At 35.4% G+C, this 22,752-nt stretch overlaps 3 protein-coding genes across 4 annotated transcripts; 2 read left to right on the forward strand and 1 right to left on the reverse strand.

Annotated features, from left to right (window-relative positions):
• The first annotated feature begins 5,262 nt into the window (after positions 1 to 5,262).
• Positions 5,263 to 8,665, forward strand: LOC111405195 (stromal cell-derived factor 2-like protein). 2 transcript variants are annotated; one of them, XM_023033971.1, is made up of 6 exons: positions 5,263 to 5,672; positions 6,342 to 6,482; positions 6,591 to 6,734; positions 7,910 to 7,959; positions 8,131 to 8,260; positions 8,357 to 8,665. In XM_023033971.1, the coding sequence occupies exons 1-6, from the start codon at positions 5,574 to 5,576 to the stop codon at positions 8,438 to 8,440; spliced, it is 648 nt and encodes a 215-aa protein (XP_022889739.1). In that variant the 5' UTR covers positions 5,263 to 5,573; the 3' UTR covers positions 8,441 to 8,665. The 2 variants fall into 2 exon arrangements, with proteins under 2 accessions (XP_022889739.1, XP_022889740.1); XM_023033972.1 differs by having other exon boundaries at positions 5,264 to 5,672; positions 6,594 to 6,734; positions 8,357 to 8,661.
• Positions 8,666 to 8,899: 234 nt separating this feature from the next.
• Positions 8,900 to 10,955, reverse strand: LOC111405196 (40S ribosomal protein S12-like). The gene is made up of 5 exons (XM_023033973.1): positions 10,814 to 10,955; positions 9,980 to 10,034; positions 9,588 to 9,876; positions 9,315 to 9,380; positions 8,900 to 9,222 (listed from the first exon to the last, which is right to left on the reverse strand). The coding sequence occupies exons 2-5, from the start codon at positions 9,985 to 9,987 to the stop codon at positions 9,163 to 9,165; spliced, it is 423 nt and encodes a 140-aa protein (XP_022889741.1). The 5' UTR covers positions 9,988 to 10,034; positions 10,814 to 10,955; the 3' UTR covers positions 8,900 to 9,162.
• Positions 10,956 to 19,935: 8,980 nt separating this feature from the next.
• LOC111405197 (40S ribosomal protein S12-like) lies at positions 19,936 to 21,858 on the forward strand. Its single transcript, XM_023033974.1, has 5 exons — positions 19,936 to 20,074; positions 20,755 to 20,809; positions 20,914 to 21,202; positions 21,423 to 21,488; positions 21,581 to 21,858. The coding sequence occupies exons 2-5, from the start codon at positions 20,802 to 20,804 to the stop codon at positions 21,638 to 21,640; spliced, it is 423 nt and encodes a 140-aa protein (XP_022889742.1). The 5' UTR covers positions 19,936 to 20,074; positions 20,755 to 20,801; the 3' UTR covers positions 21,641 to 21,858.
• The last annotated feature ends 894 nt before the right edge of the window (positions 21,859 to 22,752 follow it).

Below are 22,752 nucleotides of genomic sequence, written 5' to 3' on the forward strand. Positions count from 1 at the left end.
CACATGACAAACACGTGACACAGCAGATCTCCAACAGGTAAATGATAGGTGTCGAAGTCGATATCAAGCTACAACATCCTTTTTGCATCTCAATCAAAGATTGTAGATTCTACACAATCTGCGGCTCAGATGCACGGGGGCTTGTGATGACTCAGATTTGATTCCCCCAAACTCGACCTCATTACGGCCACAAGTCTCGACCTTAACCTTAGGCCCCCGAGTTGATCTTAGCGTATCATGTCAGTATGAGGTCGGGGTTTATTTAGATCGGGGTTATGCTTTAATTCAACCGTTCCCGCCTTAAACTTGGCACGTATCCACCGGCTGAATCACCAAAAAGTAGATCCTATCTTAATCTACTCCTTCCCTAATTAGAACTCTAGCAAAACACTTCTAATTAAACTCCCACCTAGCCCTAAGGGGAAAAGGACTCTTTCAGTAATAGAATCCTTCTACAGCTCCCCCACCAACACCTATAATACTTGGCCAAGGCTCAACATCAAGGTACGCTTTTCACTATTGCTAATTCAAAAACCTTCTCTCATCAATCTCCTGTCTGACTTAAGCATCAGGGGCGACGAGGACACACCTAGTTGCATTTTGTTTCAGGTCTCGGAAGACTGTTCGTGCTCATTTGTGAGATCCGAGCTCGAAGTTCAGACCACAAGTTCGCGGTTTATCAGGTACAATTTTCTAGTAGCATCACCATGTATTGCAAATTAAAACACTACTTTCTGTCATTAAGGCAAAATCGTTTCTACGGAAGTGGATGAGATTATCCCAAATTGAAACCCAAAATCCTAAGGATGACTCTATATAGGGTTGTCAATGGGCAGAGCCGCCAATAAACCACGAGCTCGGCTCATCCAAAAATGGGCGAGCTCGTGGCTGATGGGCAACTCGTGGGCCGAGCCGAGCTCGGCTCGCAAGCAGACGTCGTTTTTCCATTTTTATGTTTTATTTTTGGAAACAAATAGGTAAATTGAAAAATAAAAAAGTAATTTTACTTTTTAAATCGTGAATTATATATAAAAAAAAACTAGGTAAAAAATTTAAATCCTCATCGGGCTTGGGACCTACTACTTAAATTTAGAGTAGGCGGAGTTAAAAATTGTGTTATTTGTTTATTTGTTCGTGTACAATTTTTTAAAGAAAATTTAAAACAGTATCAAAAATTATTTTTTCAGGCAACGCTGCGCGTCCTCTTGCATATAATTTTCGAAGAAAATCCCTTCTAAAAATTGAAAGGGTAATCAATTGCCCTTTCAATTATCAGAAGTCTTCACTTCGAAGATTGTATAGAAGTCTTTCACTTCGAAGAGTATATATAATTTTCAAAGTGAAAGACTTCTGACAATTAAAAGGGTAATCATTCAATTACATTTTTAATTTTCAGAAGGAATTTGCTTCAAAAATTATATTTAAAGGTACGCACAACGTTATTCGAGAAAATAATTTAAAATGTAGATATATAGTAGTAATAGTACCAAATACTAACAAAAATTTAACTAAATTGGTGGAAATGAATTTTTTTATTATTATTTTTTAACTAAAAGAGATAAAAAAAATCATTTTTTTAATTTTTATTTTTAAAATAGATAAAATATAAACCCTCTTCCTTTATTTGGGCTTGGGACCAGCTACTTAAATTTTTAGTAGGTGGAGTTAAAAATTGTACACGAAATTTTTTTTGTAGCGTGTACAATTTTTTAAAAAAAATTAAAAGTAACGATAATAAAAGAAAAGTTTCATCAATATAATTAAATCAAATATCACTTACTTAACGACATGCAATTTCGGCATATTTATCTTGTAGTCGAAAATGAGCGTCCTGGCAATCCTTAACGCACATTAACGTTTCTAAAATATTTTCTTTCAGTCGGCTCCTAACCTCGCTCAAAGCTCTTTTACCTGCAATAAAAGCATATCCAAAGCAACAGTGCTAACCGGAGGTGTCAGCAGATCTTTTGCAATCGCAGATATAACTGGCCAACGTCGTTCATACTTTCACCAGAATTCAATTATTTCGTCTGAACTTTTTTTAATTGTTTTATCTGTTGGCATATTCTGGTTGAAATAATCAATTAATTCAGCAAGCAATGCATTATGGCTTAAGCCCGTAGATATTTGATGAGAATGAGATACCAATGGTGACGACATGGCAGTGACAGTGGTAGTAGATGAACACATTGCAGATGAATCAAATATATACGAATTAATGCCTTGAAATAAATTAAATATTTTCGCATCTTCTTCTTCAATTTCAGCGGAAGGAGTAGGTGCAGATGGTACCCGACTAATATTGGTACCCATTCGGTTCACATATAATTCATACATTTCACATAATGTTTGCTCTAAATTTCTATATGTGATAGGTGTATCAAGTGTTAAAACGTTTGAAATTTAATCAATTATATATTTAGTTCCCGATAAAATATATCGGGGGTCCATCACGCATGCTAAAGGAAATAACATAGGCAAATCTTCCCAATATTTTCTAAATTTTAATTTCATAGCAATTATAATTTTACTAAAATTAGGATCATTTTTGTATTTATGAAATGCTCTTGCAATTATATAAAGACGTTCAAGCATCATACAGTTGGTGGGATAGTAAACACCCGATAAAATCTTAGTGGTTTCATAAAAAGATGTCAAAAATTTTTTAACTTTCAAAACTAAATGCCAATCACGTTCAGTCAACATACCCTCGTTATCACTTCTAACATGTCTATTATTAAATGTTCAAAACCTTCACATGACTTTAATAACAAGTAAGTAGAGTTCCACCTATGATCTACGTCGCTAACAAATGTTTTAGCATTTTGCACTTCTATTTCGGCGCAATAATCCTCAAATGCTTGTTTTCTACTTGGGGAGATTGTGATATATATTAGTGCGTTCCTAATATTTTGAAGTTCATCCTTTATATGTTTAAAACCATTTTGGACAATTAAATTTAAAATATGACATACACAACGAATATGAAACAAATACCCACTAAAATCAGATTGTAGTACCCTATGCAATTTTTCGGCAACTACTTTATTAACACTAACATTATCAAAAGTAAATGAACGAATTTTACCTTCGCAATGATATTCTCTAACAATACTAATAATAGCATTAAATATATTATTAGCGTTGTGAGGAAATTCAATGATTCTAAAAACAATAATTTTTTTATGCATGCACCAAAGTGGGTCTATATAATGTGCAGTTGCAGCTATATATGCTATTTTATTAATCTCTTTCCATATATCCGAAGTTAAGATATGACACCCTCATATTTTTGTAAATCCATAATTAATTATTGTTTTGTTGAAGTAAAATATTGTATTGTATCGGAACGAATAGTGTTTCGACTTACCCCAACGTACCTTGACTGCAGATATTCTTTCACATACGAGACGTAGTGTTGGTTGTCAATTAATGCCAAAGGTAACTCAACACCAGCAACAAGCTTCACTATTCTGGTTCGAGCTTTCTCCTCCAACTACACCCATATGAATAGGGGTGCAGTAGAACCACCGGCGTCTAGACTGCCAAATTGCAATTGTGTTTGACAGCCTGGAATAAATCTGTGTTTGACCGCACATACTTTGTAATGACAATTGGGATGGGTGGTACCAATTCTTATTTGTCATGTCAATCTTTGTTGACAGTATTTACATACTGCTTTGGATTCTTGGACTCCATTAACGATTTTTTCCATTGAAATCAACTTAAAATGATCCCAACATTTTACTTATTTTTTCCTCTTTCGCTTTCCATTTGCATCAGGAATGTTTAATTCAACCTATTCTTCCTGATCGAGTTCCGCTTCGAGAATGTCAACATCATCCAAATTAATTGGATAATTTGATTGCCGCTTTCATGATGATGAAGATCCAAATTTGGAAGATCTTCAGGTAGGGGTACGTCATTTAGACCTTCAAATTGATTCTGAAATTGACTTTGCAGTGTTATAGGCGATTCGTTTCCTCCCACACCGAACAAGTTTTCTACAAATGTGCGTGGATCCATTTGTTTAATTGTAATAAGTAATAACTAGTAAAAAATAATTGTATAAATGTAGTGAGAAATGAAAATTGGATGAAATTTCAATAAATATAGTGAGAACTGAGAAATGAGAATTGAATATTGTATAAATTGTATATAAAAATTGCACAACTATCAACACAACACAAGAGAGTTGAGAGAAAGATAATTGAAAGTTGAGAGTGAATTGTAGAAAATTTTGTGGCTAAATGCCACTATTTATAGAAGAAGAAAAGAAAAAAAAATAAGGACCAAAACGGTCACTGAAAAAATTCAGTGACCGTTAACGGTCCAAAAAAAAATAAAAATTCAGGGACTGAAACGGTCACTTTCAAAAACGAGCCCACGAGCCCAGCTCATGGCTCATTCTTTGTGCGAGCTGAGTGGGCTCGACTCGCCCAACGAACCGGCCTGCTCGGCTCGCGCTCGGGCTCGTGTTTTTTCGAGCTCGAGTCCCCCACGAGCTCCGTTTTCGCGAGCCGACGAGCCGCTCGGCCCATTTGCCACCCCTAACTCTATTCATGCCAAGAAAATTCTATACATGCCATACAGGATTAGCATTAATTTTCTTCAGCTGTAAAATAAGCTAATATAATCACCTTTCACATCAAGGTTCCTATGACAACCACTGTAAGAATCAATGTTAGAAGAAGATGCGTAATATTAGATGGAAGAAACCCAGTAAACTTTCAGTGGATTCATCAACATGCCGGTGTAGCTGTGGATCGAATTTTTGGGGCAAAATCGTCAATTTCGCCTTGGGGTCTGTGGGTTTCAATTTGGGGTAATTTCATTACTTCCATAGAAACGATTTTGGTTTAATGAAGGAAAGTCACATTTCAATTTTGTAATACATGGTGAAAGCATGTTTAAATTCAACTGATATAGCGTTGACGTGGCAATTAACTTAATATTTAATGGGTCACATCATATTATCGTCATTCACGTAGGCAGGTTAACTGACAATTTCCATCCGGTGGTCAACGGAGTTCGACGAAATAAAGTTGAGTGGCATCAAGAAAGGTTGTGAAGTACACTAAGCGACGTATAGCAAAGTTCAATGACCACCGAAACATTTAACTCCATTTTTAGTCTCGTTGTTTTGTTGACCTGTGGAGTACAGTTCGGGGCATGCACCACGCCTAGATATCCAACTGAAACCATCCCCGCCATATATCCACGTGGCAATTAATGATTCGTTCTTAACGTTGAACATATATGGCAGTGTCGAACCCTACGCACCCACTTCAATAAACAAAACTTTCGAACTCAACAAACAACCCGAATCGCAAATCGAATCAAATCCTCCATCGGAGCTCCGGCACCGTGTTAAGGCTCCAGCCGTGGCTCCCTCCGGCCCACGATCGAACGGCCTCACCCGTAGAAAATCAGCTCCGTCGTCCACTTTCGTATCCGCCCAGAAATCGGGATCCGCCCGAAAAGTTTACAGGGAGTCTGTAAACTCGTCTTCCCGTTCTAATCTTAGCTCACCGTTTTGGCAGAGTACTTGGTTTATATCGATATTGCTAGCAATGGCAGTCTCATTTTTCGCACTCGCAATTTACCTTTTGCTCACGCTAAACTCTGATTACACATCCACTCCTGTTTCTGCTGCTTCCGAAGGCGTTCAGGTAAACGATTATATAATATTATTTCACACCCAAAAAGGTAGAAGGATTAATGCTTATGTATAGGTGTGATTGCGTGTGGAAATGTTGATCGGAAAATCGGGTCGACATGATTTGGACTTTGGAAAGTCATTTCGAAATAGAATTGACCTTTGCGAATTGTTTATCAGCGCCACCAAATGTGAAGGAAATGTTCACTGTGTGATATGAATTTGATGCGGTTTCATTTATGAATTTTTGAAGTGAAAATTGGGGCAAACTTACTTTGATTAAGTGTTTTTGTTCAAACTTACTTTGATTAAGTGTTTTTGTTCTATAATCTGTCTATTCGGCATTGATTAGATCATTAAATTTATTTACAAGTTCACTGGATACGGTTAAGGATGAAAAGCTAGTTAAAATGTTGTCTTGTACTGAATACTTGACATTTCTTTTTCTTCTAGCTCATATAAGAAACGTTCTATTTTAAATTTAAATAGAAACTTATGTGCTATGCTAGGTCGCTAGGAAATCAGGGCCTTTGGTTCAAAGGATTTTGGAGAAAATGTTTCAGAACTGAAATCTTGAATATGATTGTCTTTCATGATTTGAAGTTGAGGTTGCCATTTGAACTCCATGAAAAGATAGGGTCTTGTCGTAACTCTTTCAAAGTATTTGTAAATGGTTTTGCAGATTACATATGGATCGACAGTCAAACTGATGCATGAGCGAACAAAGTTTCGGCTACATTCACATGATGTGCCATACGGCTCTGGCAGCGGGCAACAGTCGGTTACTGGTTTCTCTAGTGTTGATGACTCTAACAGTTACTGGGTATGTTAATCCTAAACCATGCAGTTTTTTCTTTTATAGTACTCAGTGAAGTAAAAAGTATGAGTGCAGTAGTCTAATGTTTTTCATTGAAATTGTTCCTTGATCTAGCAGATTGTTAGGCCTACACTAGACTCATCTGCAAAACAAGGAGATACAATTAAAAGTGGAACTATCATTAGGCTGCAACACATGAGGACCAGGAGATGGCTGCATAGCCACTTGCATGCATCCCCGATATCTGGCAACCTTGAGGTTAGCATACTTGCTCTTCATTAGGATCCGTGTCATCCTTGTGTCCCATATTGAAAATCAACTAGCAATACTGTCAACCATGAAATTGAATATGAAAATGATTCGTCAAAACTTGAGTTGTTTTTTTCATTCAATATCTTTATGTCAATCTTCTTATTCCGCCTATGTGTTTTGGACTAGTGAAATTACATTGATTCCTTTTGTTTTCAAACTTATAGCCTGAATCTATACTTCAGGAATATAATATTTCTTATGTTTATCCCCATACTCTACAACATTGGTTTTATCATAGCATGCAAAACCTGTGAGAGTTCAGTAGCTTCTACCTCAGTTTAACGACGGAAAATTTTATGTCATAATTTTAAAATAAATTGCAGCTTTTAGATGAAAGATTGATCTTTGATTGTTGAGGTTGATGTCTGACTTGGCTTTTATTTTCCATGGATCTCAATGATTTCTAATGACTCTCGGTGAAATAGTCGAATATTAAACAAAAGGACATGTCTTGAGGTTATAGTGCTCTCCTGGAAATGCAGTGGTCTGTTTAGCAGGCTTCAGAAATGTGTTGTCATTTCTTATTTTCTCATGGGCAGTCATGGCTATTTAATATACTTTCTGCCAACAAAAGCCAGAATATGCAATGAAAAGCAATAATCTGGTAATACATAGATTTTGAGGTTTGATATTGCAATCCTTTTCTCTGTCAGCGTAATGTGAAATGAACCATTTTCATTATGAATTTTTATATACACATATAAACATATTGAAGCAGAAGTGTTATGAGGTGCACACAAAATGCTAAAACTTTCAAAAAGAAAAAAGGAAAAATAACTGAATTTAGTCCATTGCAAATATGGAACTCTTGATCATTGCTTCGACAGATCATGAAATGACAAAAAATGAAAATGAAAAGAAAAAATCTTCTGATGATGGTTCCAGGCGTGTTAGCATGTTAAACGGCCATGTGCTACTGCTGGAAATTACGCTATATGCATATGAGGTCAAATTTATGTGAACAGTCTTTTCTTTCTTTGTTATCATAGATTCATTTCGTCATTTCTTGTATGTGGAGAGGGGTTAAATGCGATGGCAAGTTTTGCGCGTTTTCTGTGCTACTTGAGTGATCTGAAACTTGGATAGGCTTAAATTAACTAGCATCATATATACTTTTACAGGTTAGTTGCTTTGGAGATGATGGTAACTCTGACACTGGTGATTATTGGAGGTGAGACCTTCATTCTGAACCTTCTTAGCATGTGTTGCCTGGAGGATCGGAGAGCAATGAACATTACTAATAAAGAACTGTCCAATTCTTTCCATATTGCTTACCAAACATGCACACAATGTTCATGTATTTCACGTGATATTTATCTTAATATTCATTGTTGTGCTTTAGACTAGAGATTGAGGGAAATGGAAAGACTTGGAGGCAAGACCAAAGGGTGAGACTTCATCACGTAGACACTGGTGGATACCTACACAGTCATGACAAGAAATACACCCGTATAGCTGGCGGACAGCAAGAGGTGATGTCAATATGAAGTCATTATAGTGTTTAATAACATCAAGTTAGTTTTCATTTTGTAACATCCTCAACGACAACTCCCTTGCATACATTGCAGGTTTGTGGTGTCCGGGAAAAGCGTGCTGATAATGTTTGGTTGGCAGCAGAGGGGGTGTACCTCCCCACTTCCGGTAGCAAATGATGATCGCCTGGATAGCACAACTAATGCATAGTCCAACTCGTCTTTTATTGTTGTTATCATTATAGTCATCCCCATTTTCCCCAGCTCTCGCCTATTTCCACTTACATTAGCGATGTAACCGTCTGAATGAGAATAGTTAATGCAGTTTTGATAGTGACATTCGAACGTTGATCGAAATAAGTAACTGCTAGCATCTAGAATTGCTGCAATTTTAATACAAATTTATATCTGAAGCTGAGCAGCAAGTAGTAGCATCATGTTTCAGTGGTGAAACGGACACCCAATGCCTCCTTTCGTGGAGTTGCATCCGGATCATTCACCTTCGATTTGGTGCAATTAAGTCAACTAATTTCAATTAGTTTGCAAATATATCCACTTAATCAATGGTTAGACGCGTAAAAATTGGCCTTTTAGACACGTGTTTAAGCTCAACAGATAATTATGACTCGTATAACTATATACAAAAATGAAACGTTTTCTATGAAATGCTAATGAAGATTCATCAACAAACATGTTCCAAATAACATTAAAAACATGTTGTAGTTTTAGGGATTCAATAACAGGATAAAGAGTAACTAATTGCAAATCGCGAACAACAAAAAATCCTGTTAACATAAATATTAAATCAAAATTTGAGAATGAAATGCATTGAAAAGCAAACTAGAAATCACGAAGGACAATTCCCAAATCTCATCATGAGAATACTGCTTCCCAGTAGTCTTTTAGTGAGACTTGACGTACTCTTGAACGATGTGGAGACCTTCAGATTCCTCTCCATAATCCTGCAAATAGATATTAAATAAAGGTCACGACTTTGAGAAACCGATGATAAATTAATTGATGACTAAAAAATTCATAGCTCTGGTTATACTACCTTCACAACAACACACGAGGCACCCACAACCTTCCTTGCTTTCCCTTCGGAATCAATCTTGCACAACTGCAAAACACCAATTAACACTAAAGTCAAACAATAGCATATATATCTTTTCCTCAAGTGTTGACAACAGGCTCAAGAGAATTTTCCGTCATTACCGTTGTCATAATTCACAGCAGTGATCACCAACACGATTCTCAGCATATATATCATTTAAACAAGCACACCCATGTAGCCTATGATGCCAAGAATATGGAAAATTTTACTTACACCAGTCCATTCACCAAGAGTCTTCGCACTTGGAACGGTGATGAGGTTTACATTGTGGTCAGCACAGAGTGATTTAACCAATTTGACATAGTCAGGTTGGTCACAGTCCTCTGCCAACACACACAGCTGAGCTGCATGCTTCTCGATCACCTTAGCACTTTGATGAAGGCCGCGGATGAGCCCTCCATGAGCCAACGACTTTCTCAGCACAAGCTGCAAGGCAGTCATGATGTCCATCGCCTCACCAAGAGCAGGTGCAGCGGGCGTCTCTACAACAGCAGCCTCCTCACTGCAAAGTAATAATTGAGAAAAACAGATAACTGTTAGCACAGCGAAGACTAATTCCTCCATAAGCCCATGATTTTCCTACGAAAGAAGTCAGATTTACATACCCAGACATTTTTTGTTTTTTCTTTAGTTGGCACCTGAGATTCCTTTAAATTAGATCTGTCATTTGTCAATAGATATCACGTCAACAATCATATACAGAATAACAACAGCGATTTAAGCAAAAAGAAAAAATAATCCATTTTCTTTAAGCTATTTAAGCGAAAAGATTCATGCATGAGTACGAAGTTCTTCCAATTCACCAAATAAAACAGAGCCAAGTAAGCCCATTTTCTTTATATATATAAATACAAAGGTGAAAAAAAAAACTAAAAAAAAAATTCCCATTCAAATAAATACATCAAAAAAACCATCTTACATTGCACAAACGTCGGTGAGTATGTATAGATTGCAAATATGCATGAAAATAAGAAATAATTTTCTAGACTGAATCTTTCTAGGATTAAAAAACATAAACAGAGCGAGGAAACAACAGTCCAGCCGCCACTAGCCAAATCAGGGTTACCCTTTTCTTTTCTTTTTTCGGGATACAATAATCACAGCAATTAAATTTCAAAGGGGAAAAAAAAAATGAAAAAAAACCTTGATGGCAGGATCAGGGGCGGAGCCACCTGGGTTCTACGGTCCTGAGTATTTCATCTATTACAATTACGCTTAAGGCAACGAGAAAACCATAAACAAGTAAACAACCGCAACGAATTTCGAGAGAAATGTTGTCGTAAAATCATTTTTCCTAGATGAAGATTACAAACAAGAAACAACAAATTTGGAAAATATAAATAAATTATAAGTAGTTTAATTGAAATCAAATCATTCACCACTATCAGATGGAGTGCGATTTTCAACATATTACTTAAACTAAAAAACTCCGATACTACCTGCAACACGAGACAAATTGGTTCCAAGGTTGATGAATTGTCTCTGCCTTCGTCTCCCCCAATTTTTAGCTGAATATACCAAGTACCGAAACCCTTAGCCGCCTCGGCTTGTCCCCTTTAAGATGTAAACAGAAATGGGTTATAGTTGGGCTCTATGAGATTTTTTTCCATATCGATCTTTCGGATGGGCCTCAATTAAGCAAGTAAGTTGGGCTTCTAGCTGGAGCAGTGAACCACAAAATCACATTTGAAATATCGTTGCAATTAGGCAAAATATTCCTGAAATAATTTTCAAATATGTAAAAGCATTATATCATTCAGCGTGAATCACATTTTCCACAATAATAAAAATCCATCTGAATCGTCGTTATCCTTATCGGGGCCATTTCCACAACATCAACGTACTCAATTCATTTATTATCATGTCACAAGCTCTAATATACTTGCAATTAAATGGAACAAGAAGGTCAAACAAATCTATACTGCTAGGTACAAAGAAGTTTACTGTGTCCATTTTTATATTAAAAAAATACAACCTTTATGTGTTGATCAACTAAATACATACAATTCAACAATACGTTTAGTTGAAGAAGTCAGTACTGTGAATTCTCCGTTAGTGTAATTCCTTATTTTTCTTAAAAATTAGGAAAAATAATCTAACTTCTTTTTAATACCATATGGGATGAAACTGACCTATAAAAGTTTGTATCTGGTGTAATGAATAGGTGATGGTGATACAAAACCATAAATTATTCACTATATAAAAAACTTACATGTTCCATTCATTGTTGTATGAAGATGGCATAACTGTAACATGATGATGTCAGAAAATACTTTTCGATACATTATTGACAGTATCTAACATGGTGTTGATATATCCTTTTCTTTGTTGAGTCGCAGAAATGAACTCCGTAAACATGAATGTTACCTATAAACACAAGGACTTTCGGGCTGCTTTTAACTATTGGTTGCAAGCATGTGGAACTAGTTTATATGTTACCCATCAAGATAAAGATTGACAGCTTAAATGTTCACTTGAAAATAGAATACGAAGTGGACGATGACATGTCCCCAATTGGTATTACAAATGACACATCACATCTTTTCTACACTGAGCTAAAGGATTCTCGTTCAGCTGCTTATGCACTGCATGTTGAAATTGAGGAATTGTTGAACATTAATGTTGCTGAATTTGGCATCCGTTTGGACTCCTCATATTCAAAATTGGCTCCTGCTTTGGAAAGTGGACGATCCTCTAACTTTTCGTTGCATTCATCTTTGACAAATCCAATGATAGAGGAGTTTGCTTCGAGCATGGAAATATCACATTTAGCACTAGAAGAACGTGAAGATGATGAAAACTATGGTGTATTATCAGCGACTGGTGATGAATGTATCGCCGTGAATAAGATTTTCGAGGATATAAATTTGTTAAAGAAGAGTATTGCATTATTTATCATACAAAATAATTTCCAGTTTAGTGACTTCCATTAGTAGAATCTTATGGAAAAGTTGGCGTTGAAGCCGTATTTTACCTACCTGGAGAAAGTGTCCAGAGCATGTTCTTGGAATAATTCCTTTTGGGAAGTAGTGAGTTTACTGTTTCTAGATATCACATTGTCCTCGAAAAAGACATTCACGCTTTTCCCGAACCTGAGCAGGAAGGAAGTATACTGAAACCTGTTTAATGCAGAAGGAATTATATATAAATAAAATAAATCGGTAACATCAGTACCAAATGTCAAAAAAATTGTTATATCAAAAATCAATATTACAATCATACGGTTTGCATTTGAATGTGGATTTATAGCAACTATGCGAAGATAATAACAACAAATTAAAAGTTAGAACTTACGCACACAACCATTATATTAGAGTTGAGGCCTGATTTGAAATTCGGATTATCTAAGTTGCAGAATTAATTGACGTCACTAAATATATCTGTTGTATGTGTTGTTGATGCACATTTGTGAAAAAGTGTGGATTTTTAAGAACTAATTAACCTCATCTTCAATATGCATGATGCATGATGCAGTCATGGTTACATATTCATCGGAGTTTTCATATATATATATATATATATATATGAAAACATACTCAAACATGATACATAAATCACCATTATGCATTGCATAGTTGACTGTCCCGATGAATCACCAACAGAATTTCCAATTATCCTAAAAGATCCAAACATAAAACTATCATTACCTCCAATTGTAACCCTTGGATTAATTAATTTATTGTCCTATAAAAAATATAAATTAATTTACATAATGCACTTTCTAATGAAGTTTTGCGGTGGCTTAATGAGATAGATGGGGGGAGGTTGGACTAATGGACTATGTGATGTAAAAATGTGAAATTAAAATACGACTAACTAGCATTCTTCAGGATTTTTGAATTATTTTTCACGTATAGATGACACGTAAAAACATTGAACATCTACTCAATTAGAATGCATGACAATTATCACATAACAATTACAGTTATAACATAAGAATCTGCATAATCACTTAGCTAAAAAAATATATACTTAAAAAAATTTCACTAACTTGTGAGATTTTATGTTGCACGTCTTTCTTAACGTCTACTTCCACTTGTCTCTTACCATTGTTACTCTATTGTGAAGTATTAATACTTGACTGCACATCATTTTCTGTGTCTCGGATAATAGGGACTCGTCATTCTTGCTATTTGAGTCTGACAACATCGATGTCAATCGTGTAATACGACATGTGGGATTCTACATAGTCTCATTTTTTGTTCAATAATCTCCAGTGACTTTGAACCTTCGTCGAACTGACAGATCCATGTGGAATCCAGAGTTAATGGACCTTTTGGTGTTCCTATCCGAGTGCCATATTCATCTCTTTTTTTGTTCCTTATTGAGTCCATTGACAAACGACGTGAAGTATTGGCAGCACGCGGTGTACCAGCGCACAGTAATTTGATGTTGCTTAAAACCAGTGTTGAAGTGCTCTTTGGTGTTGCCATTTTGGATTTCAAATCACATAAGATAGATGAGATGAGTTGGAACGTAATCTATTTTTTAGACGGGTTTGTGTAAAGATACCTTACAGATTGCTAAAATTCGTCGACGACTAAATTACAGTATGTATCACGGATTTTATTAAAGAATCTTCAACTGGGTTATGAAAATGGTGGGATCTTTGTGATTTTCAGACAGGATTGTGAGATATTTCACCTTTAGCAGGGATTATAGCCATTAAATGACAAGATATATGAAATGAAAACTATGAGCGTGAATGTGATGAAATGGTGGAAATCAATTCAAGGTGAATATTGAATGGGATTTTCCTAGAGAGCATGGAACAAAGATTTGAGGATTTTGGCAATAATACTGGAGCTATTGTGGAACTAAGATTTGGGGATTTTGGCATCAATAGCGGGGCTATTGTTTCTTTATTTAAATTAGTCATTAAGCCATTGAATATAATAATTGATGAGGGAGGTGATTTTTTAGTTATCGATCGTATAGTAATTTTGATTTTAAAAATATATAATAGAATAATATGAATATTTATTAAAATCCACGTATTGGGCGTAAATTCTTGTAATCTGAATGATAAAAACAAGGAAAATACGTAAATACAACATTTTAATTATACAATTTCATATCTCTCACTTTCTCTGTTTCTACAATCATGATTTTATTTTATTTTCAAAATTAGGTGGTCGCATTTTGTGACTTATAATTTAGTTAAAAATGTCAAAATCACAATAACACATAATTTGTGATCACGGTCACATACCAGTTATAAACCACACAAGGTCATGATCACAAAGACACAATTATAAGTCATAATTATAAAGTTAGTCAAAATTATACATTTTTTAGTTTACAAATTATTTATTGATCACAATTAAAATTAATTGGTAACAAATTTTTTATTGATTACAGATACATAAATTGTAGGTCATGACTATAAATTTAGTCACATAACGTATATTTTTAGGTCATATATTATTTGTTGATTACAAATTAATGATTTTATTGGTCACAATTGCTTTCCATTCCATCCCACCACCACCGACACCACAAAAAAATATTGATGTCACCTCACAATTGCCTCCAAACGCAACACACAAATTACCACCACAACCCATCACCATCCTCTCCAATCTATCACCATCACCTCCAAACGCACCATACACACCTTCGCACACGAATCCATACACACACCATAACCCATCACAACCGCCATCACATCACACCACCACTACTTTCACCACCTATACCTAGTGATGGCAAGTCGTCCCGCTCCGCCCCACCCTGATGGGTTGATGGGTCGAGGAGAGGCGGGGCGGGGCGGGCGTGGGGTGCTGCCCCGTGAAATTTAAAAATATATATATATAATACAATTTACAAAAGGGCTAAGACGTTGGGTAAGCCGTTCAGTTCAGTCATCAGTGGTTGCCTTAAATCATTTCGACATTTCCCTTTCCACTCCTTTTCCTCTCCTCTCCTCTTGTCTCTGCCGATTGCCAACGACGGAACGACCGGACCAAATCAATTTCTCTTAGAATTTCTGCAAATACAAAAGCTGAAAACGCGAGGAACGATTATCCACGACCCAAATCGCAAAGCCAAACCCTAACCCTGCAATCAATTTTGAACCTCCATCGACGGCTTCCCAAAATCTAATTTTTGAGTTGCCAGTCTCACCGCACGGCGCACGCAGGTTAAAGAAATCTGATTTACTGTGTTTCTCCTTGTTATTCATTCTGCTCCTGTGCTCCGTCTTCTGAATCATTTAATGTTGTCAACTGTTAATAGTATACAAGATAATTATCTTGCGCATTTTCCCAACTGAAACATTTGAGGGAATCAATGTTGGACTTATTGGAACCTTAGCAATTTATTTTAACATTGGTCATTGGGTTAATACAAGTATGCATGCTTCATTGTTTGGTAGTTGGTGATTGCAAGTTGCTTTTTTTTTCTTTTTTTTTTTAATAATCTTGTTCAATGAATAATGTGCATCACTGAGATTTGGTTTAATATATCACTTGTTTGTTATTCTACACTTGGACCACGATCCTTGAATTTGTGGATTGGGTCATTGCATTAGAAAACCTTAAGTTTAAATCGGCGATTTTGGGGGCATGGCTTAATTTATGCTTGTTTTATTGCTTAGGAAAAGTTTATACTGCAAATTGTTCAAACTTGACGTTGAAAAATGGGTTTTAGAGCCTGTTTGGGAGTAATTTTGAGAGTTGATTTTTTGACCGTTAGGAGAAAAGTGGGGTCCACCTGTGAGAGATGAAGTCAAATATGACGGCTGGAATAGTGAAATAACGATCAAAAAATCAATTTTTTGGGTGAAAAAATCAGGCCCAAACAGGCTCTTACATTTATTGGGTGCCTAATTGTTGTGTTATTGAATGTGGTGAGTATGGCGTGACATATATTTATCTGGAGGTTTCTATAAAGTAAGTTGAAATGTTGTGAAGTGAGATGAAATTCTGTGACTACTTCGCATGTTGTGATTATATTTTTTCAATTAGAACTTTTTCTTGACTAGAAACATTAATTAGTGTATGGATAAAATTATAACTTACTAAAATTATAATTTGATTAAATAAGCGGTGAATCAGTGCGTAGTAATTGTGGGTTCTATAAAGTGTGTATTGTAAATTAAAGATTAAATGTGGATAATGTGGATTTCATGTCTGTCTATAATTCTTAAAATATGTCAAGCAGTTTCTGTTGAAAATAAACTTTAAATAAATTTATCATGAAAATAAACTTGAGTTGAGACACGTGTCTGGCCCAAGTAGTGCTGGAAGTATTGGATTAGGACCAATACACGAGGAAGATAACACGACCGATGTACCGAGAGCGATCCAGTTGAACTGTTACAAAATGCGGATGAAAGGACAATAAACCTAAGTGACGATGAGCGTGATATTGGAGAAATATCATTTGGAAAGAGAAAATTGACTTCAATTGTGTGGGAGCACTACAAAAGACAGAAAATTGGTGAGAAATGGAATGCTATATGCAATCATTGCAAGAAACGGTTAGGAGGTGAAACAAAAAATGGTACAAAGCATTTGCATGATCATTTAAAGAGATGTGTATTCCGTCATAAGGATAATACTTACCAAGCAACATTAAATTTCAAAAAGGATGCCACGAGTGGCAATGTCACAATAGGTACTTACTCTTTTGATCCAAATAAGTGTAGATATAATCTTTCGAAAATGGTGATTTTGCATGAGTATCTTTTGTCTATGGTTGATCACATTGGATTTCGAGAGTTCTTACACGACCTACAACCATTGTTTAAGGTTCTTTCTTGCAACACTTTGAATAGCGACATTTTGAAAATCTATGAATACGAGAGAGAGCCAAAAATATGATTGCACTCGAGAAGATTGAGTTTCGATCACTACCGACATGTGGACCTCTTCTAACCAAAAGAGTGGATTCATGGTTATCACTGCTCATTTCATAGATAATGCGTGGAAATTACAGAGTCGAATCATGATGTATAGTAAAACATGAAATTCACTTGTTCCCATAATTTACCAAAATGATATTCTTTTAGTTGATTTAAATTGTTCTTGAATAAACTCAGGTTTATATATGTGCCGTGCCCACACACTACTAATGTGCTTTCAGAAACTCTATTGATCACCTTGATGGACTGGAATATTGATCGTAAGTTACTAACTTTAACCGTAGATAATTGCACCACAAATGATGCAATGATCAGTATTGTGTTAAGTCAACTTTGTACTCGTTCTCTTGTACTAAATGGTGAATTTTTTCATATGAGGTGTTGTGCACATATATTAAACTTATTGTGAAGGATGGGTTGAACATTATTAGTGGTAGTGTTGAGAAAATTCGTGATAGTGTTGCTTATTGGACAGCCACGCCAAAGAGATCTGAAAAATTTGAGCTCTTTGCACGTCAATTGAAAATTGATTGTGAGAAAGAATTGGTGCTTGATTGTAAAACAAGGTGGAATTCGACGTATTTGATGCTTAGTACTGCTTTGATTTATAAGGATGTTTTTCCACGTTTGAAACAGAGAGAGCCATGATATAAATGTTTCCCTAGTGATGGTGATTGGGATTTAGCAAAAGAAATATGTGAGAAGTTAAAGATTTTTTTTTTTTTTTGAGGCTACTGAATTGTTTTCAGAAACAAAGTATCAAACTGCTAATCTTTTCTTTGCAAATATTTGTGATATCAAACTGCCGTTGTATGAGTGGCTTAAATCTCCTTATGTGGAAGTTCAAATGAGTGTGATGGAAAAGTTTAATAAGTATTGGAGCGATATTCATGGAGTTTTGGCTTTAGCAGCAGTGTTGGATCCGAGGTATAAGATGATGTTAGTTAAGTTTTATTATCCTCGTATTTTTACTCATAATGCTGCAAGTGAGATTGACAAAATATATCAAATTTGTAGCAAGTTGGTGCTTCAAGTTGGTCTGTAGCTCAGTCTTCTACTTCTTCTTGTCAAACTGAGACATTAAGTGCTAATAATAAATCAGATCGCATGGCGGATTTTAATAAATTTGTTTCTAATGTTGAAGCTCCTAGTAGTATGAAAACCGAGCTTGATACTTTTTTGGATAAGCTTATATTGTCTCGGTTAGATGATTTTGATATGTTGACATAGTGGAAGGTAAATTCAATCAAATATCCGACTTTATCTCAAATTGCAAAAGATATTTTGGCCATCCTGGTATCTACTGTGGCATTCGAATCTACTTTATATACTAGTGGTAGATTTGTTAGTCCACACAGAAATAGACTTCACTCCAAAACTTTGGAGACTTTAACGTGTACTCAAGATTGGTTATAACACGATATTCACGGTATAATGTATATAAATATTTGTTTTTTATATTGTTTCTTTTATGAATTTTCTTATTACTAATTATTTTATTTTATTAATAGCGAATTCTGCGCCGTCTGCATATTTTGGAAGTTGCTCCAAGATGAATGATGAGGAAGTAATTTTATTTATCACATAATTTAAATTTTAATCATAATTATTATGATGATATTGAGATAATATTTCTTTATTTTTCAGGATCCATCTTCTACAATCTCTGAACTTGCCGATGAATGAAGATGGAAAAATATCAAATTTATTTTTGGATAAAGAAGTGATATTTAGTTACAATGTAATTGTATTTGTAATTATTTATTTTCGGATATTGTTTGTTTCGAGTACTTAATTTGGATGTTAGTGTTTTTCACTTTTCAAATTGTGAATTTGAGAAGAGAAAAAAAAAAAAGTAAGTGGGGCATGACTCTGGCCCGCCCCGCCCTGTCTAAGGCGGGGTGGGGTATGTTTGGGGTTGCCCCGCCCCGAACTCGCCCTATTGCCATCTCTACCTATACCCATTTAAAAATACCGACGATCGCTAGATCCGATGACCTCTAGCTTTGTAGTCATCTATAGAGATGGGGATGGAGTTCTAGTGCACAAAATAGGCTCATTGGTGGAGATCGTAGGTAGACCCAACTTACTTGTCAACAGTGGAGATACGGTACCTAAATTTTATCTGTAGAGAGAAATGGTAGAAAGAGAGAAAAAGATGGAAGGTGAAACGTGTATAAAGAAATGGTAGAAAGAGAAAGTGGTTTGGAAAATATGATAAAAATAATGTTATTTACAATTATTCATTATCGTAGTCGTCATACATGACATATATACTGCAGTTGATGATTTGACACACGAGGCAATAAAAAAAATACTACATTAATGCATCAAGTCACTAAAAATCACATATATGCCACGTAGGCTGACTACAATAGTAAGATACTACAAATAACATTACTCATATAATAATTATCCTTATTTAGTTAACTTTAATTTAGAGATTAATTTCTAAACTTTTGATAATTTAGTTTTGTAAATATTAGAATTTATATTTTATATTTTTTATTTTATATTTTTTAAAACCTAATTAACACCTGATTCTTGAAAATAAATTTTAATTACATGATTAATGATAATCAAACTTAAAATACATGGGTTTGCTTAATTTTCCCTACCACGGGCTTCTTACTTACTTGATTGAGGGCTGAGGCCCATCTGAAGGATGGATAAGGAAGAAAAATAGTAACGCCCAACCATAACCCATTCCTGTGTACGTCTTAAACCCAAGCAGCTAAGGGTTTCGTCCTTGGTATATTACGCTAAAAATTGGGGAGGGAGGACGGCAGAGACTATTCATCAACCCTTGGAAACAAATTGTCTTGTGTTGCAGGTAGTATTGGATTTTATTAGGCTTTATATGTTAAAAATCGCAATCGATCTGATTGTGGTACAAGATTTAATTTCAACTAAATTCGACATAATTTAGTTATTTTCCAAATTTGTTGTCTCTTGTTGTAATCTTCCTCTAGTAACAATGATTTTTCGACAACATTTCTCTTGAAATTTGATGCGGTTGTTTATGGTTTTCTCTTTGCCTTAATCGTAGTAGATGAAATACTCGGGACCATAGACTCCAGGTGGCTCCGCCCCTGGTCCTGCCAGCAAGTTTTTTTTTTTTTTTCTTTGAAATTTAATTGCTGTGATTATTGTATACCAGAAAAAAAAAAAAGAAAAAAAAATGAAAAAGAAAAGAAAGAGTAACCCTGATTTGATGAGCAGCAGCTGGACTATTGTTTCCTTCAGTCTAGAAATGTTTTCCTTATTTTCATGCATGTTTGCGATCCATACATGTTCACCGATGAATATGCAATGTAAGATGGTTTTATTGATCTATATGAATGGATTTTATTTTATACTTGCCGATGATCCATATAAATTGGAAGAACTTCAAATTTATGCATGAATCTTTTTCTTAAATTGTTTAAAGAAAATGGATCACTTTTTCTTTTTGCTTAAATTGCTCTTATTTTGTATATGATTGTTGATGTGATCTCTATTGACACATGACAGGTGAAATTTAAAGGAATCTCAAGTGCCAACTAAAGAAAAAGCAAAAAATGTCTGGGTATGTAAATCTGACTTCTTTCATGCGAAAATCATGGGCTCATTGTGGAATTAGTCTTCGCTGTGCTAACAGTTATCTGTTTTTCTCAATTTGTTGCTTTGCAGTGAGGAGGCTGCTGTTGTAGAGACGCCCGCTGCACCTGCTCTTGGTGAGCCAATGGACATCATGACTGCTTTGCAGCTTGTGCTGAGAAAATCGTTGGCTCATGGGGGGCTCATCCGCGGCCTTCATCAAAGTGCTAAGGTGATCGAGAAGCACGCAGCTCAGCTGTGTGTGTTGGCAGAGGACTGTGATCAACCTGACTATGTCAAATTGGTTAAATCACTCTGTGCTGACCACAATGTAAACCTCATCACCGTTCCAAGTGCGAAGACTCTTGGTGAATGGGCTGGTGTAAGTAAAAATTTCCATATATTTTGGCATCATCAGGTGCTTGTTTAAATGGTATGTATGCTTAGAAACATGTTGGTGAGCACTGTTGAGTCCTGTAGCTGTGAATTATGAGAACGGTTATTACGGAAAATGCTCTTGAGCCTGTTGTCAACACTCAACACTATTGAGCAAAAGATATATTTGCTATTACTTGACTTCAGTGTTAATTGGTGTTTTGCAGTTGTGCAAGATTGATTCCGAAGGGAAAGCAAGGAAGGTTGTGGGTGCCTCGTGTGTTGTCGTGAAGGTAGTATAACCAGAGCTATGAATTTTTTAGTTATGAATTGGTTTATTATCGGATTCTCAAAGTCGTGACCTTTATTTAATATCCATTTGCAGGATTATGGAGAGGAAACTGAAGGTCTCCACATCGTTCAGGAGTATGTGAAGTCTCACTAAAAGATCACCGGGAAGCAGTATTCTCTTGATGAGATTTGGGAATTGTTCTTAATGACTTCAAGTTTGGTTTTCAATGTGTTCCGTTTGGAGATTTTCAATTAGTTACTCGTTTTCCTGATAGTTGATTCCTAAATCTACTGCATGTTTTTACTGTTTTTGGGAACATGGCTGTTGATGAATCTTCATTAGAATTTTATAGAAAAAGTTCATTTTGGTCATTTAGCCCTTGTTTGAGCCCCATTTTTCAACCAAAATACATTCTTCAACACTGATTTGACATCATTTCAACCACACATTCTTCAATAAAATAATATTATACGCAAATAAAAAAAATTTCCTTATTTTTTAACCACATATTTCCCATCAATACACTATTCAAAAATTCATTCTCTTCACAAAAATAGGGCTCAAGCAAGGGCTTAACTTATTTTTGTTCCAGAAAGGCATACCATCCTTCACATTTATCTAAGTTAATAAGTCAAATTTTGGTGCACATATTATTCTAACCTTGTTGAGCTTCATCACAAGTGTCTAAAAGGCCAATTTGTGTATCGAGTTAAATGCGCTGCAGGTCACCCAACTTTGAGTGATTGCGTCCAGGACACTAATCTTCAATTTGGTAGATTACCCGGTTTTGAGTGGTTGGATTTCGGACACTCATATCAATTTGATGCAGTCAGATTGCACAATTTCGATTTGCTTGCAAATCTATTCATTTTGTCCAATGTCGACGAATACAATTCATACGATAATTGAGCATATCGTCAAATGTCACGGTAGTTATATTGACAATTTTTTAAGTCAACATGAACATTCGTACCATGAAGTTGTTGCAATTTTATGAGATTGTAATAGTCAAAGTTACAAATGTTTGATGCTGATGCATCTTACATGAACTCATGCTATATGAATCGATCACAATTATACATTATCGAACTATTAGAGCGCAAACTACTTTTTATTAAATTGCACATCCAAGATTATAATAGTGACATGCAATCACGTGGTAGAAGAACTTACCTGCCCCACAATAGAAGTCACAACATTCCTTCGGCGTTCCTTCTACCTACCTACCGCAATTCTATCCGTAATATGCAAATATTTCAATTATT

This window comes from Olea europaea, chromosome 12 (genome assembly GCF_002742605.1).
Source record: "Olea europaea var. sylvestris chromosome 12, O_europaea_v1, whole genome shotgun sequence".
NCBI lineage: Eukaryota > Viridiplantae > Streptophyta > Magnoliopsida > Lamiales > Oleaceae > Olea > Olea europaea.